This window comes from Rhodamnia argentea, chromosome 3 (assembly GCF_020921035.1).
Source record: "Rhodamnia argentea isolate NSW1041297 chromosome 3, ASM2092103v1, whole genome shotgun sequence".
NCBI lineage: Eukaryota > Viridiplantae > Streptophyta > Magnoliopsida > Myrtales > Myrtaceae > Rhodamnia > Rhodamnia argentea.
In genome coordinates, this window is record NC_063152.1 from 27,989,226 (window position 1) to 28,006,315 (window position 17,090).

Here is a 17,090-nt window from a genome sequence, read left to right on the forward strand (position 1 = left end):
GTTTGACTGACGCAATCAATATATATAATCTGAACTAGCTAATGTTGTCTTTCCAAACATATAATGTTAATCTTAAGTTAATTACAATTCATTTTAAAATTACCATCTGTTGCTTTGTTCTGTATCATCTGGCTACAGCACGGATGCTATTATTGTGTTTTTCTTTCAGCCAGATGAGTGACTGAATTTTTACTCTCTGCAGGTTCAACGTCACCAGGGGCAAAATACGTGAGTGAGAGAAAGAGAACCCACGGGGCATTAGCCCTTATTGGATGGGGTCTAATCCTTCCTATTGGGGCGATAGTTGCCAGATACTTTAGGCACAAGGATCCCCAGTGGTACTACATTCATGCAATTACACAGTTCATCGGGTTTATAATCGGGTTAGCTGCTGTAGTAGTCGGAGTGCAACTCTACAATGAAGTTCATCCCGACATACCAAACCACAGAGGAATTGGCATTTTTGTTCTTGTGCTAACTATTCTTCAGGTTCGCTTTAACTTGATCACATTCTATTCTGAAATCGCGTCAAGTATGCTATCATGCAAAATCTGATACCTCATCACTTGGCAAATTTGCCAGTGAATGTGGCTTCTAAAACCAAGTACTCGCTTGACATTTGGTTACCTATCGTGAAAGCTAAGCGATTGAAAGAAAGGTTTCTCTATCCAGCCGATCGTGATCAATCTGACAAGTCATGCGCGGCAATGAAAGGACCCAATATATCTAAGGAGTTGATATGAAGAGTCTCCTTGGATTGGAAAGATTGCTTTATGGTGCTCGCTAATCTGAATGTGTCATTTTATTTTCAGATATTGGCGTTCTTTCTGCGGCCGGACAAGGATGCCAAGATTCGAAGGTACTGGAATTGGTACCACAGCTGGGTAGGAAGACTTACCCTCTTCTTTGGAGCAATAAACATAGTGTTGGGGACAGAAGCAGGGCATGCAGGGAATGAATGGAAGATAGGATATGGGTTTCTAGTCAGCTTGGTTATAGCTGCAGTTATCATTCTGGAAGTGTTATTTCGGATGAAAAGAAGAAATTCAACAAGACTTGAGGTGCCTTCTGCCTTCCAGATGAATCCCATTGAAGAAGCATTGCCAAATAAAGGTCCGTTCTCAGCTTCTATTCACATTACTAATGCATTGTTCTTAAATAGTATATTGACTGGTTGAGATAAAGGTGACTCTGACCAAACTCAAATTTTGCATTGATAAATCATGAGAAAGCACAGAAGTGAGGCTGCCATCACACAGATAGGAACTTTAGACCTACCCACAAGCCGATGTTGATTTTCTCCTGCAAGGATGTCCCAACATGGTACTGAGCCTGCAGGGGTTGTTTCTCAAAGCATACCATTTCGGCTTCAGCTTCCTCATGCAAGCTCTTCACTGTGTTCAATCTCCTTCTCATCTTCAGTGACTTCTTTCAGTATCAGAATATGTAAGTAAAGTTTTGCTGCATTTTTTTCTCATGATGCGGAGTGGCAGGTACTACTTTCATTTTCTTGCCCCTTTGACTTTCGAATGTGTTTGAGAACAGATGCATTGTTGTAAAAACAAGAAAGAACAAAAAAAAAGAACAGAGAATGAGCGTGTCAGGTTTTCTGAGTTTCATTTTCATTTAAATGGTAAATGATTGGAGGAAGCTTTCAAAAGGCAGAATGGTACAAAGTTCATACACTAGTCACATAAGCTGACTTCTACTTCATGAACAAAGAGGATAAACAATATGACCAATTAGAACAGAATGGAATGCGCTCACTGTATTAAAATGTAAATAAGAACGTGTATTTTTCAATCCTCAAACTTCACTTTGCAAAGGCATGACAAGAATGATCCTCGTTTCATTGCTTATGCCCATTTTTCAATACCGGGCTTACATCAATTGTGTTGCTTTCGTTATTCTAGCAATGTAGCTTCATCTTTTTTAGACATTCAAAAGAAATAATAAAAGACATGCGATCATACAAGAGAAACCCACAAGACAAGATAGAAATAAATGAAACTCGCTCTCAAACTGAAAACATAAATTATGCTCCTTCAGTAACAACTTACAAGATGGACTTAGTTTACAATTGCTGTATACATAGACTTACATCAACTAGATAATCAGGATCCACAGGTGCGTAATGCTCTGATACAGTGTCGATCGACATGATTGTAAAAGAAAACAACAGATCTGCTGTGCTGTGGCAACCTGAAGGGACATTCAACTCATTATGCAGCGATGCAACAAATAAAGCCGCGACTGCCACTTAATAGGAATCAATTGAATCACAAAGGTACCTTTCTACTTTGACCTGCACATCAAATACATTAGGGAGATGAGCGTCATTAGAAAAATTCATGATCAACACAACAGGTTAATGACCACCCTGCAAACCTCATAGGCTGAATTATCTGTAAGAAGACACTCTGTCAGACATTTTGTTCGGACTCGCAGAAACATGGCCTATTAACTAGTCACCCCCATTTCTCCTTTAAGCTACATTCAATGCACCAGACTTGAAAAACGCCATAACAGACAGAATGGGCGTAACAGGGGAACGAAGGATCAGTACAAGGATTCTGATCAATGCAGGACGATGTCAGGTGTCGATGAATGTGCCATCGTGTTGGGAGAAGTCTAGGTGAGCATTCCATATTAGAATGCAACCCACGCCTTTTAATCCAACCCACGACCATAATCAACAAGAGGATGTCGAGCATGGCCAGATCAATGTACAAGAGGTTGCGAAAGTCGCTATGCCACAACTTAAGCAAGGACTGGGGCCCTCTTAGTTTTTGATTAAGCTCGACACAATCGTCCTGCTCAGACCTTTTACTTTCAAACATCACATCCAAGTCCCAACATCGAACAATCAACAGAAAACCATAATTCAGGCATCACTAACGACTGATCACTAATTACCAGACACAGCATAAGCAGCATTTTCCTCCACAAACAAGTGACCTTTTAAGCAAATGCAAAAGACCGATTTTTATGAGGAATCTTGAAACCGTGCAAATTGTACCCTATGCGCAAAAAATCAGCTAAAATGAACCAACTGTTACAAGCCCAGAACCATGAAAGTGAGATTGACGATTAAGAAATACTTTCATCAGTTTCCCCGGCTGAATTCCATGAAACAGAGAGCCGCTCCGGAGGATAGTTTGATCCATTAAGCCGCAATCCGACAAACCATCATGCACCAAAACGGCCAAAAATAGCCCAAAAGACAACCCTTTTTTGCAATTGGAGGAAGAACTGGAAGGAAAAAGGGGAGAAATTTCGCCATTTTCCTCTAGGCAAGCCACCATGGCCAGCCCCAGCCCTGTGAAGAATGAAAGTCAACTAGGGTTTTCAAGAGGGTTCATCCGGGACGGGTTTGTCAGCCTTTCTTTTCTAGACCATGATCGTCGGGTCGGGCCGTTTGGGCCCAAGACTGGACCTATGTTTTTTTTTTTTCTTTTCTTGACGAGAAAACCACCTAATTTTGTTTATTTTTTTTCACATGGTAAGCTCTCTCTCTCTCTCTCTCTATATATATAGTCGACATGGTGAGATATTGAATAGTGTAAGAATCGACCAATTGTTTGAATGTACCAGAAACTTGTACATACCCTTTGCACGGGCATTCTCAGTTATACAAAAAAAAAAAAAAACATTTCGCATTCTGATGAAAAAGAAATGTTTGCTTGCAAAGCTTTGGCTGGTTTTAAGCTCTGGCTTCTCGGTAAACATCAACTCCTTGGGGGCTCAGATCCTATGGAATAGTTTATGGAGGCTTGCTTTGATGCAAGACCAAGACAACTCGCCATGAAGTTTGACTTTGGTAATGGTAATATATTAATAGGGACTTGAACTTGATACGAGCAACTTATTTTGTATATATGCCCGTTTCATTCTCAAGGCAAGTCCCTTCAGAATCATGTATATCTTAGCTAATCTCTTTGTTCTCTTCCTCTTCCAGAGCAGAACTGCCGCGCAGAATTGCTCCGTTATGGCTTGCAGCAGCAGCAGCATCCCGGTTCGCTTTCCCTTTCGTTTGGAAGACCGTTGGCAACCCGAGAGCTGTGGGTACCCCGGCTTCAACTTAAGTTGCGATGACCTAGGAAGGACAATCATGAGACTTCCTTATTCTGGTGAATTCTTCGTCCGCGAGATAAATTTTCCTGTGCAACAGATACAGCTCTATGATCCAGGGGATTGCCTCCCTAAACGACTTCTTCAGCTGAATCTCTCAGATTCTCCGTTTTCCACCACTTATTATGAGAACTTCACCTTCCTCGACTGTCCAGTGAATCTCACATCTCGCTATTCCGCCATCGGCTGCCTCAGTAACAGTACTCGCACGGTCCTTGCATCTTCGGATGAGAGCTTCGTGAAGAGTATGGCCACGGTCTGCAGCATAATCGTCAGTCGACCGATCCCAATATCTTGGCCCATTCAATACGATCAGGGCCCTCCAGATTTCCTGAATCAGGATCTTCAGCTCTCCTGGTTTACGCCTGACTGCATAGATTGTGAAATGGAGGGTGGCGTATGTGGTTTTGCAAGTAACAGCAGTCAAAACATCGGTTGTTTCAGAATTCCTGCTAAAGGTAACTCTTTTCTTTTAGATCCTTGAATTCATGACCTGTTAACTTCATCAATCTTAACCATATCTGCGACGAAGCTTTGTTAAAAGTTTCATCAGACGGGGTCAAGATATTCGTGGTGGCTCCAGGGTCCTAGCCCTGGTGAACACCTGTATAGTTTTCTGCAACTCCATTTGGTATTGATAAGGACACCACACAATAATCAGTCTCATATCTATGTGGCGGCACTAGGCTTCAAACTCCGATCGCTATTTTAAGCTTTCGAAGAATTTTCCTACTTCCCATAGAATATAAGTGGCGATGGCTATTGCACGCATTGTCAACCATATTAGAGAATTAAAGAACGAGCGCAGAGATGTCATTTCCTTGCTGTACACGATTCCACAGCTATCAAACCGATTGTATTATTATTGAGTTCTTGTCCATGAGGCCCATAGTCAACGCTCCTCTCTGGGGTTCACCAACAAGTATCATTCAGATCTTATTTCCTTATTATTTATGCCTTCCGTCTTTGATGGTTTCTCCTTTCAGGTCGAATGAGGAAGGGTCTATTGGTTTTCGGGATCGTATGCCTCACAATTACTCTACCAGCAATCTTTAGCTCCCTCGGGATTGGCGTCTTCATATGCTGCACGGACCGAAGACGGAGCACTGATCCAGCCGCCGTGATCCCACAGCCGAGCATCGTAGCAGTTGGCCTGGACGACTCCACCATCGAATCTTTCACAAAGATAGTACTTGGCGAGAGTCTTCGCCTTACAGGACCCAATGACAATATTTGCCCGATATGCTTGGCTGAGTACCGGCCCAAAGAGATCCTGAGGTGCATACCCGCGTGTGGACACTGCTTCCACGCAGAGTGCATCGATGAGTGGCTCAAGATGAGCAGTAAGTGTCCGGTTTGCAGGAACTCTGCGTCGCCAGTCCCTCCTAATGATACTTGATGAAAATTTCTAACTTTTTTCTCGCTGTAATAGTGTCAAACCTCCATGACTGACGGCCATTTTTTTTCCTTTCAAGTTCTCTGCACTTAGTGTCAATCCCCTTAACCACACAAATTGTTTCTCACTAACATAAACGTGCATCTGCATAGAGAATGCATTGAGTCCATAGTTACTTCCGAGAATAGATTTGTTAAGATACTCCTGCTCTTTGATTGGTCGTGATACCGATATCAGGACTCAGGAGAAATGCAACAGCTGAATAATTCCTAAGCAACTCGACGTTACTGTCTCCCTTACAAATGATAATACTTAGTCTATCCTTAAGGCTGAATATAGCTCGATGCACGCCGTATTTTTCTCGAAATTCTGTAAGAGATGTGTGGACAATTGGACATACCTTTTGCTGACTGCTCACATCTTCTTCAGATGAGGCGTGAAGCTGAAGGGATTTTAGGAACCATGAAATGTGCATGACCTAAAACACGAACACCAAAATAGATTACAACCATCCCAGAAGAAATATAATATGAAATCAGCACAAGTAGTGTTTCATCCTCAGGTCATAAGCATCAAACCTGCCTCGAATCAAGAGATCATACTCTCGTATTGCCGGTCTGTTTCAATCAAACCAGGACATGAGATCAGGCAATGCAGACTCGCTTACTCAGCTTCCTCAAATTAACAACAGTACTCGTATTCTCAAAGTCAGCGTTCGGTCATGAATTATCTCCACCACCAAATCCACCACCACCGCTATTATTATTATTGGGGTGTGGTTCATATTCCCCTTCGATAGGACGTGGGTCCTGCGTCACGTTGAGCAAGGTCCGGGAGAGCCGCCTTAGAGGTGTCTCAAGGGGGCAGTATTCCATGGACACTAAGGCTTTTACAAATTTAAGCCCATACTTTTTTATTAGTAGATTCAAGTTTGGGCTTGAACTCATGAATAACCAGTACTACTATATATGCTCCTTTTTTTTTATTGTAATTGAGTGATGTAACAAAAAGTGTAAGGTGCTAATTATAGCGAAATTCTCTACTAGACTTAACACTAGTTTAAGGGCGAACCAAGATATAATCTCGTGCATCGATTTTTTTTCTCGCTGTTTTACGCTTTACTTCGTTGTAATTGTATGCCGAAACCTAATAACCGGTATCGAGCTCAAGGTTACTAACAAGTTTGGACTTAACTATCATATGGGAAAGATACAAGGGTGGTCGGTTTATATGTGTGAGGAAAGCCTCATCCTTTGAGCTAGTTTTTGCGGTGAGAAAGGACCAACATCATCCAAGAGGAATCATAATGGGAGACACTAAAGAAAAAGAAAAAGAAAATAAAAAAAACTCCCAAATTGGCCTCACATTTGACTCTTTACTAGTATAGCATCCTAAATGAGGAAAAAACGAGAGGTAATAGGGTCAATACATTGTGAATGAAGTGTCTAAGACAAATTAGGAGTGGAAGAAGGGCAACCCAATCGGAGTTTAGATAAAGAGAACTATATATGAAATTCTATTAATTTCTATAAATATAGCACATTTTTAATTCCAACATTGATTCATAGTAATATTCTGAATTTTTTATACAATTCGAGATTCCTTGATGGTTTAATTTCAAATTGAATATCACGAAAAATAGCAGAAGAATACCACAAGTGCCAAAGTTTGTGTACGATACTTTCTTTGGTATCAAAATTTTTAGCCAACTCACTTTAATGTAAAATCAGGAAAAAGACGATTAATTAAGTGCTAATAGCGAGAGACTCCGATAAAAAAATATACGTGGCATTTTTATTTAAATCAATTTAGTGCCACGTCATTTATAATTAATAAATAAGTCTACATGGCAATTTTTTAATAAAAAAATTAATCCACAAGGACTCTAGGTGGAAATTTATTTAAAAAAATTTAGTACTAATTTTTAAAAATAAGCTAACTACATTTAAAAAAAATTAAATTAAATTTGAAAAATAAGATAAAAAACTAAAAAAAAAAGGTCAAAAAGTTGAAAGAAAAAGGGGATTGCTTGGAACAAAGGTGCCGGCCGCACCCCACCATCATCGGGAATGGCTGGCAAGGGAGAGGTGGTGCTTTTTTCACTCCTCTTTTGGCTAATACACTCCCCTTTTCTTGTGTTTTGACCATAATATTCATTGTGTGGCCCACCACTCTACAAAATTAATCCTTTTTTCTTTAGTTAACTCTTCTTCTTTTTTACCAAAAAGAAAAATCTCTTCCTTTTTTGTTTATTTTCTTTTTTTGTCCTTGCGGATCCCTCTTCATTCTTCTTGTTTCTTTACATGCCTTTGACGTCTCAATTCTAAGCTTCTTGCAAATGTATCTCCGTTTTCTCTCTTGCAAGTGGACCTGTCAAAATGGGTCTTAAACTCATATATGACCTATTTAAGAAATAAATGGGTCATATATGGGTCACTCTTTCCCCTCCCCTCGCTCGCGAGTCGCCATATTCTCATCCTCTAAGTTCCAACCTAGCTCTGCACGGTCGCGCCTCAGCGTCTCGTTCGACTCTTCGAGCTTTTCGATCCGCCTCATCAAGTTGGCAACGGGGTTCTTGGAGCTAATCATGCCCTTGAGCACCTACCTGGACAGGGGACGCCGTCTCTCGTATGAGCTTGTGCTTGAGAAGCAGCTCGCGCTTGCGGAGTTCCCCAACCAAGCGGAGGAGCTCAGAGATGTCCGACGGGCAGGGCTGGACCTGGGCGAAGGAGTGCGGGAAGTAGGCGCTGAAGGAGTGGCGGAATGCCGCCTTCGGGGAGGAGCACTTGGCGGAGTTAGGCGACGACGACGGCTTCAGAGGATCATTGATGACCAGTCTAACTGTTGTTTGTGGCCATCTTCTCCCTCAATCCATTTTTTAAAAATTATTTTCCATTCGAGCCCAACCACCCCTTATTCAACCCAGAAAAGCAAGAGCTTCGCAAAAATCCCTACAGAGAGAGAGAGAGTGCCATAGAGAGGAGTAGGCCTTTGCACATTGTGTTTCGAGATCACAGAATTCAACGCTTCCTCTTAAAGGTTTGCATCGCTTTTGTTTAACAACAAAGGTGTCCCATTTGAGATTCCAAGTCGAATCTGTTTCTGTTTCTAATTTTGTCCAATTCCCTGAAAATCAACTCTTCTTTAGCATCACACATTCTGGACGCTTTGCTTGCTTCCTGCGGTTGAAGAGGGTGGTGCCGGCAGTGGAGGAAAGGGCAGAGTCGCATGAGGCGAAGGGGAGGGTCGAGCATGAAAATCTGTTGAAATGTTTTTTTTTTTAAATTATATCTTATATTTGCTAAATACTGAGTTTGTATAGTTAAAAAAATAAGTTCGTACTAATTTTTATATGACTCTTTACAATTTATCGAAGCATTGAGTCATCACTTTAATCTCAATTAATTTTACTGGGAAGATTATAGAGTGACCGGGAAGAGAATAGGTAGAATCGTATAAGGAAAAATCAATATGCGTGGCAGGCCGGCTGTGGCGGGGCGGAAGGTGGTGGCGGCCGAGTGGGCGACGGTGGGGGTGGGGGCTCGTCCGTGACGTCGAACCTCGCCTGTGGTCGGTTAGGGTTGGGCAGCCGTTGCTAATTGTAGAAAGGAAAAAAAAGAAAAAATAAATCATATTTTATAAAAGGAAAAAAATCACATTTCTAAAAGAAATAAAAATAAGAAAATTCAAATTTTTTAAAATTATAAAAAAAATATAAAAATTGTCCACTATTACTAAATATAGAAGTATTTTAGTAATATGAGTCGAGTCGGGTATGAATTGGGCATGGGTTCGAGTCGGGTATGGATCAATAAATTTGTACTACACATAAATGAGTTATAAATAGGTTAATAGGTCAATTTGGATCGGACCATTTATGACCCAATTCAAACCCAATCCAATCCACCCCGTTTAACAGGTAGGGGTATGCAACTGGACCGGATTTACCCCGAACCCGGATCGGCCCACCCAAAAAACAAGGTCGGGAATCGGTTCTCGCTTAAACCGATTCGGGAATCGGTTCTAGGTGAAGACCCACCCGGACCGATTTTAGAACCGATTTTTAGTTTTTTTTTAAAAAGAAATCCTAGGTGAAGACCCACCAGTTAGGTCTATCGTCGCTTGCTCTTTAGTTGCCTCACGTCCCTCACCTCCTCTCGGTCCTCTGTTTCTTCCCATCTTGTCGTATTATCTATTATATTTTAGACTGTTGCTTTTGGTGGATTATAATTTTTATTGGTTATTTCATTGATACTCATATTATTTTGATTAAAAAAAAAAGAAAAAATAGGTTTTCGGGTAGACCCTGGAACCGGACCGAAAAACAGGATCGGTTCCAAAACAGGTTTCAAAATAAACGGGGTCGGTTCTCGGTTCTAAAAGCTGAGAACCGGTTATAACAGGGTCGGTTTCGGGGTCTAGATTTAGACCCGGCCCACCCGGCCCATGCTCACCCCCTATTGACAGGTCTACTTGCAAGCCATTCTCTTCTTACACACCCCTAACGGTGACGCCTTTTTGTAGGGGTGAGCATGGTTCCAGGGTAGAAGCGAGAACCTAAACCCGAAACCCGTAGGATCCTGTCTGGTTCCGGGTTCCAAGGAATGCGGGGTAGGTTCCAGGTTCCAAAAATTGAAGAACCTGTCATAACGGGTAGGTTCCGGGTTCCAAGTAGTGGAACCTGGAACCTGGATCTTGAACCCTAGATCCCGAAATAAATTTATCTATTTTTCTTGGTATATATTTTTGCACGATCCTATAATGTTCTATGGCATCCGATGATGAGTGTATAATCTTTTGGTCTCTCACGGTAAGTTTCGGGTTCCAAAAAATTATAAACATGCTCCAATGGATTGGTTTCAGTAACTAAATATAACATGTACGAAATCTAAAATAACTCACCTCTACTTTCTCTTAGATGTTATAGCGTTCACTTTCATTTTGCTTAACTAAAAATGAAAAAAGAAAATAAAATAAAAGAAATTGATAGGTTCTTGGGTACCCTGGAACCGACCCTAGAACTTGTGATAGGGTAGGTTCCAAGTTCTAAAGTATGACGGGTAGGTTTTAGGTTCCAAAAATAAGGAACCTGTTCCGACGGGTAGATTCCGGGTTCCAAGTGGAACCTGTAAGGAACCTGTAACCGCTCACCCCTACCTTTTTGGCTAGAGGAGAGAGAGAGATGCAACTCTTTTATTTAGCCTCTCTCCTTCTGTCGAAAGAATTCTTATTTTCTAGAAAAATAAAAATAATTTTCTTTTAAGAGCAAAAATCGAAAAACACAATTTAAACCATTTAAGTCTTGCAAAGAGGATGGGAATGGAGGATAAATATGTTTCATGTGATTCAGCCACAAGTCGATACAAATCTATATATAAAAAATAAAAAAAATAAAAAAAAAGAGAAGAAGCTCCAAGTGTTTTCGCAGTTGCAATATTACTTAATCTACTCCATTCTAAAATCTATATTTTGTTGCATTGAGGAAATTCAAGCAACTAAAAACTTCATAATTCGCTCTTATTAAAGCATAAGGGACCTCGTTAAGGGCGGTTACTCCATTAAGCTCTGCTCCAAAACCCAAATCCCGAGAAAAAATAACATGAATAGACTACTACTTCGACTAAGACAATTGCTTGGCTGCAGCAACGATAGCCTCGGCAGTAGTGCCAAATTCCAATAGCCTTAACTTTGCTTCCAACGATCTTCTCCCAACCAAAAGTCATTCCGACTTCAATACTAACTACACTTGATCCAATAGTAAGGAAACATACTCTCTTTATACTCGGGAGATTGTTTGTCAAAAAGTTTCCAATAAACCAAGGACACGACCCTCACGGACTTACCTTCCCTCTGAGCTTATTCGCCACTTTCACAGCGAGAACTAAGATGTCAAAAGGTGGAAAGGAAAGGAGAAAAAAAAAAAAGGAAAGTGAGATCCGTAAGGAAAAAATAAATGAAGAAACAAAATAAAAAGAGTTAGAATAAACAAAAAAATATGATCACTTTTTAAAGTGATGGGCCATACGAGAGATAATATGGTAAAAAAAAAAAAAGAGGAGTGTTTTAGCTAAAAGAGAAGTGGAAAAAGCGCGATCCTTACACAAAATATGATTGAAGTATTATATTGGAAAAATTATAATTTTTTTTAAAATTTGGTAAGTTCAAAAGTGTCGATGATATTTAGTCAGATTAGAAAATTTTGCAATACTCATAGTTTAATCGTTTAAAAGTGAGTTGATATTTTTTAGCTTTACTTAGAGAAGATGATTGAAAATTTTGCGATATCCAAAATCAAGGTGCAAAATTATATCTGATTTGAAATGGCTGATATGGGAGATTGTGTGGGACCCGGATCGAAGTTTCCGAATCCCAGTAAAGCTCGTAGAACGCTTACATAATTCCAATCTAAAAATATCACTGGACTCTATTGCTCCTAGGGTTTATGTGTATATATATCTATAGCTCGCTCCAGACGGACAGATTGTCCTCTTGCCCTTTCTTCATCTCTTTCGATTCGGCAATGGCGACGGGGCCAGAAGTGGAGGCCGTGGCGACCTTCGACTGCATGGGCCTGAGCGATGATATCCTCCACGGCATCTATGGCCACGGGTTCGACAAGCCTTCCGCGATTCAACAGCGAGCAGTGGTGCCGATTGTCCAAGGCCGAGACGTTATTGCTCAGGCGCAATCTGGCACTGGCAAAACTTCCACCATTGCCCTCGCGTCTTGCCATATCGTGGACACCTCCACAAGAGAGTACGTGACGTCGTGACCCTCCATTCCAAACCCTTCTGTTGCTTTGTTTCTTTTTTTTTTTGTTTTTACTGGAATTAGGTTAAGGCATGTTATGCGTTTTGCTTTGGAAGGTAAGATGAGTCATTATAGAGCTCAACCTATGACACCAAGGATAAATAAATAAAAAAATTCGCAAACCTTCTCTCTCGAATTTCTAGTGTAACAAAATTTAATCTTTTTGGTTTTCAACTTCGTTAACCGAAGAATTTGAGATGTTCTGATGTTGAGGCATGTTAGTTTTTGGGGAAGCGTAAATTGATATTTGGTGAGGGTGTATTGTTTTGGCTATTTACGACAAGGAGGCAAGATCGGTAGTCAAGGAAACACCTTTTATGAAGTGGAAAATAATTACAAGGCTATTGGGTGTTTGACTAGTTTTTTTTTCTTTTTCTTCTATACTTACAAGAGCACTATCAAGCCTATTTATAGGCAGATTCCACCGACACTACAATCAACATACGGTGAATACATGGCCCACGTGTCTTTATTGCTAACCATGTACACTTTGACTTGTCAACCAAGATTTTTCTACACACTCTAGATTATTCTATACTACTCCTTTGCCGTATGAGGACTAGATATTTTAGGATTTTTCTGGATTTTTCTAGTAAATGGATCAATTCTTAACAAGGCAGAAGTTTGTTTTGAGAAGCTTTCTTTGGAATGTTTAAGTGGGTGCTCTTAACTGAATATGTTGGGCACTTGCTAGGCATAAAAGATTTTCTTCATTATCCCCTGACTCCTTTGCTTGTATTTTGTTGATTTTCAGCCTACCCTTTTTTATTTGGCTCTCTGAAAGTTGCAATTTGTTTTTTTGGTTGCCGCCTTTTGGCCGTCAATTTTGTCCTTCTTCATGTTCCGTGCAGTGTGCAAGTGCTGATTTTGTCACCTACGAGGGATTTGGCGAGTCAGACGGAGAGAGTTGTGCTGGCTATTGGTTATTACAAGAACATACTAGCCCATGCCTGTGTTGGAGGGAAGAGCATGGGCGAAGATACCCGGAAATTGGAGCTCGGAGTTCATGTCGTGTCTGGAACTCCCGGCAGGGTTCTCGACATGATAAAGAGGAGAACTCTTCGTACTAGAGCTATCAAACTCCTAGTCCTTGTGAGTGCACTGCATCACCTCCTTCTCCTTCGACTCCGGATCATTTCAGGTTTCTTTTTTGCTTTCTGCGCAAACAAGTTCTCACTTTTCGCCCACCTTCATTCTTTTTCCAGGACGAAGCTGATGAGATGCTGAGCAGAGGATTTAAGGATCACATCTTTGACGTTTACAGATACCTACCGCCGGAGCTTCAGGTTCCCTGTCCTTTATGTTGAGTTCATGTGTAGTAGTAGTAGTAAAGACGACTTCTTTTGCCCGATAACCGAAGTAATAGTCCCTAGTTTTCTCACCCCTTGGCTTAATTCCATTGCAGGTTGTCTTAGTTTCAGCAACACTCCCCACTGAGATTCTGGAGATGACAGGAAGATTCATGACCGATCCGATACGGATTGTTGTGAAGCGTGATGAGTTGATGCTGGAGGTGAGCTATAGTGGGTTTGTTGCATTCGATGGCGGCTAGGGATTATGATAATTTTTTGACACCCACGTACCTTTTATTCGTATGGTTACAGCGCGTCAAACAGTACTTTGTGTCAGTGGAAAGAGAAGAGTGGAAATTCGACACTCTGTGCGATATATACGACGTCTGCACTATAAGCCAAGGAGTCATATTCTGCAACACCAAGCGGAAGGTACGATCCCAGTCAGGTTCCATTTTGAGGATGACTCAGAGATTGTGAAGAACTCCACTGCTTTATTTCCCTTTGATCTATGTACTTTGTGCTGTGGCTCATCATGTAGTCCATATATTTGTCCTCATCATGCATTCCTTATATTTGTCGAGCAGGTGGAGTGGCTTGCTGAAAAGATGCGTGATTGTAACTTCACTGTGTCTTTCATGCACGGTGACATGCCTCAAAGGGAGAGAGATGCAGTAATGGCTGCATTTCGATGTGGGGCGACTCGGTTGATGATCACTACCGATGTGTGGGCTCGAGGGATTGATGTTGAGCAGGTTAGTCCTAAAAATTTCCATCACTGCTGCATCCTACTGTTTTTTTTTTTTTTTTTTCCGCATTGTGCATTGGCTCATTGGTATGTTGGATGCTTGTTCTTATGGAAGGACAAATTTCTTGTTTTCCCTGTTGGACCACGACCGTTTAATTGGGCGAGTGGACGACTGAATCACTCTCAATACACACTGTAGGTTTGTCTTGTCGTCAACTATGACCTTCCTAACAACAGAGAGCTGTACATCCATCGGGTTGGTCGAGCAGGCCGTTTTGGGCGGAAGGTGACTATTTTGAATATTGTAGTGGAGGCAATCGCATTCCTATTTGCATTTTCTTCAATAGGTGTAACGATAAATGTTTACAAATGCCAATCGCTGTCTGCTTTTGCAGGGCGCTGTGGTAAATCTGGTCAAGGACAAGGAAATCCAGATTCTTAGAGACATAGAACAGTACTATGGCACCACTATAGCTCAATGTCTGGAGGACCTTCCTGATATAATTTGACAAGATAAGAACATTTAGAAAGGCCGTGAAAGGCTTCCTGTTAATAGCCTAAAGCAAAGCGTTACGTTACTCCTCACCCATAAATTATCGCATTCTTTGTTCTTTTCAAAACTTGGGAGGCGGTTGGGTTGTGTTTCGAATGTTTAATTCAAGGATTTTATCTTATGTATTTTGAGTTTCGATCTTTGAACACGGGCTCATACACGAATGGTGTCTTACCACAAAAAATATGGAAACCATTCGACAATTTGGGTAATAACTTATTGACTTATTCCTGACCTTGTCAACTCTTGTGTGCAATTACATGCTCAATTTGACCGGGATCGGAGTTTCCGAATCTCAGTAAAGCTCGTAGAACGCTTACATAATTCCAATCTAAAAATATCTATGAACCCTATTGTTCCTAGGGTTTGCGTGTATATTTCTATTGCTGGCTCCCTCATCTATGCCAAGAGACAGGCAGATTGTTCTCTTGCCCTTTCCTCATCTGTTTCGATTTAGCCAGAGGCGATGGCGGAATTCAAGACGGGGCCCGGCGTGGCGGCTGTGGCGAGCTTCAACTGCATGAGCCTGAGCGAGGATGTCCTCCGCGGCATCTATGGCCACGGGGTTCGACAAGCCTTCGGCGATTCAACAGCGAGCGGTGGTGCCCGATTGTCCAAGCCAAGGCCGAGACGTGATTGCTCCGGTGCAATCCGGCACCGGCAAAGACTTCCACCATTGCCCTCGCGTCTTGCCATACCGTGGACACCTCCACAAGAGTGTACGTGACCCTGCAAACCCTTCTATTACTGTCTGTTTTCTACTCCTTAATTTGCTTGTATTTTGTTGATTTTCAACCTACCCTTTTTTGTTAACAGGAAATCCTTACGCTAAAAACTTTCTGATTAATAAACAATTGTCTTCCATCTACTCTAAACACCGTGAAATAATACTTATTAGAGAAATTTCTTTTTTAATAATTTTTTTCTTGTTATTTCTATCTTTTAAATTAATTTAGTTGCGCCTCATTTATAATTAATAAATTAGTCCAGGTGTCCACATGGACTACACATGGCAATTTATCTAAAAAATTCAGTACAGATTTTAGAAATAAGCTAACAAAAAGTAAAAAAGCTATAAATAAAAATAAATTAATTAATTAATTAAAAAAAAAAAAAAAGGGATGGCTCCGCACAATGGAGAGGGCCTGCATAGCCCTCTTTGCTGGCGATGACCTGCCGCCCGGTCTACTGAGCGGCTTTTTGCAAAAAGATGAGGGGGAAACCATTGTAGCCCCACCATCGCCGGGAATGGCCAGCTAGGGTCCGACGGGGGTGGGGGAGCAGCACCAAAGGATATGCAAAACCACCCCCCCCAGGGCCTGGACCTACCCTTTGTGCAAGAGGTGCTCCACCAACTTCGGGTACGTCATAGGATTAAAAAAATTCCAAGCTATACTAAAACTCGATATGTCTAAGGCCTATGACCATGTTGAATGGGTTTTCTAGAGGACTGTATGCTTAATATGGGCTTCTCCTCGTGATGAGTTTCTTGGATCATGGAATGCATTCGCACAGCTACTTTCAGTATTAAAGTAAATGGCACTCTGCTTCCTTACTTCCAACCAACAAGAGTCTTGCGCCAAGGAGAACCGCTCTCACCATATCCCTTCATCTTGGTATCCAACATCCTTTCTTTTATGTTAACTCAAGCAGTACATGATGGTAGTTTCACAGGTATTACCGTTAATCATCATTGTCAGACTCTTTCGCATCTCCTCTTTGCGGATGATGCTATGTTCTTCCTAAATGGGGTGCCAGAGTTTGGCTTATATCTTGAATCAATACTGATATGCGTCGGGCCAGGAGATCAACCTCAATAAATCAGGCATTTTCGTCAGCTTGGGCTGCCCTCCATCCTTACGTTCTACATTGGCTGCTGAATTACGGGTTCCAGAGATTACTCAAACAGGGAAGTATTTGGGCTTGCCTTCAGATTAGGGCTAGACTAAAAAATAGCTTTTCTCTTGGATACTAGCCAGAGTCCATGGCAAGCTCGAAGGGTGGAAAGAAAATTTGTTCTCAATGGATGGAAAGGAAATATTAATCAAAGCAGTCATTCAGGCCATTCCTCAGTATGCCCTGACAGTGTTCAAAATTCCGCTTTCAGTGTGCCGAGCCATTCATAGACAGATTGGCCTTTTTCGGTGGAAAAATAGCAAC

General features: G+C 41.3%; 4 protein-coding genes and 1 long non-coding RNA gene across 6 annotated transcripts in view; 3 read left to right on the forward strand and 2 right to left on the reverse strand.

The window, feature by feature from the left end:
• Positions 1-1,625, forward strand: part of LOC115753577 (cytochrome b561 and DOMON domain-containing protein At3g61750) — a 2,836-nt gene extending 1,211 nt beyond the window's left edge. Inside the window, exons 3-5 of the mRNA XM_030692241.2 lie at positions 203-489; positions 813-1,113; positions 1,238-1,625. Coding sequence (XP_030548101.1) covers positions 203-489; positions 813-1,113; positions 1,238-1,263 — 614 coding nt within the window. The 3' untranslated portion in view covers positions 1,264-1,625. The remainder of the gene's footprint in view (positions 1-202; positions 490-812; positions 1,114-1,237) is intronic.
• LOC125314459 overlaps positions 1-7,323 on the reverse strand; it is a 13,840-nt gene extending 6,517 nt beyond the window's left edge. The window contains exons 1-2 of the long non-coding RNA XR_007197943.1: positions 7,313-7,323; positions 5,811-5,814 (exon numbers count right to left, since the gene is read on the reverse strand). This is a non-coding gene — a long non-coding RNA (uncharacterized LOC125314459). The remainder of the gene's footprint in view (positions 1-5,810; positions 5,815-7,312) is intronic.
• On the reverse strand, positions 2,002-3,381 carry LOC125314452. The gene is made up of 3 exons (XM_048276772.1): positions 3,108-3,381; positions 2,295-2,305; positions 2,002-2,240 (listed from the first exon to the last, which is right to left on the reverse strand). The coding sequence occupies exons 1-3, from the start codon at positions 3,303-3,305 to the stop codon at positions 2,075-2,077; spliced, it is 375 nt and encodes a 124-aa protein (XP_048132729.1). The 5' UTR covers positions 3,306-3,381; the 3' UTR covers positions 2,002-2,074.
• LOC115753514 (RING-H2 finger protein ATL22-like) lies at positions 3,605-5,803 on the forward strand. Of its 2 annotated transcripts, XM_048276738.1 has the most exons (3): positions 3,607-3,826; positions 3,959-4,589; positions 5,118-5,803. In XM_048276738.1, exons 1-3 carry the CDS (start codon positions 3,824-3,826, stop codon positions 5,528-5,530), a joined length of 1,047 nt encoding a protein of 348 aa, XP_048132695.1. In that variant the 5' UTR covers positions 3,607-3,823; the 3' UTR covers positions 5,531-5,803. The 2 variants fall into 2 exon arrangements, with proteins under 2 accessions (XP_048132694.1, XP_048132695.1); XM_048276737.1 differs by having other exon boundaries at positions 3,605-4,589.
• Positions 7,324-12,047: 4,724 nt separating the features above from the next.
• On the forward strand, positions 12,048-15,153 carry LOC115753545 (eukaryotic initiation factor 4A-III homolog B-like). Its single transcript, XM_030692191.2, has 8 exons — positions 12,048-12,283; positions 13,189-13,429; positions 13,543-13,623; positions 13,743-13,850; positions 13,942-14,061; positions 14,217-14,384; positions 14,577-14,663; positions 14,773-15,153. Exons 1-8 carry the CDS (start codon positions 12,048-12,050, stop codon positions 14,884-14,886), a joined length of 1,155 nt encoding a protein of 384 aa, XP_030548051.2. The 3' UTR covers positions 14,887-15,153.
• The last annotated feature ends 1,937 nt before the right edge of the window (positions 15,154-17,090 follow it).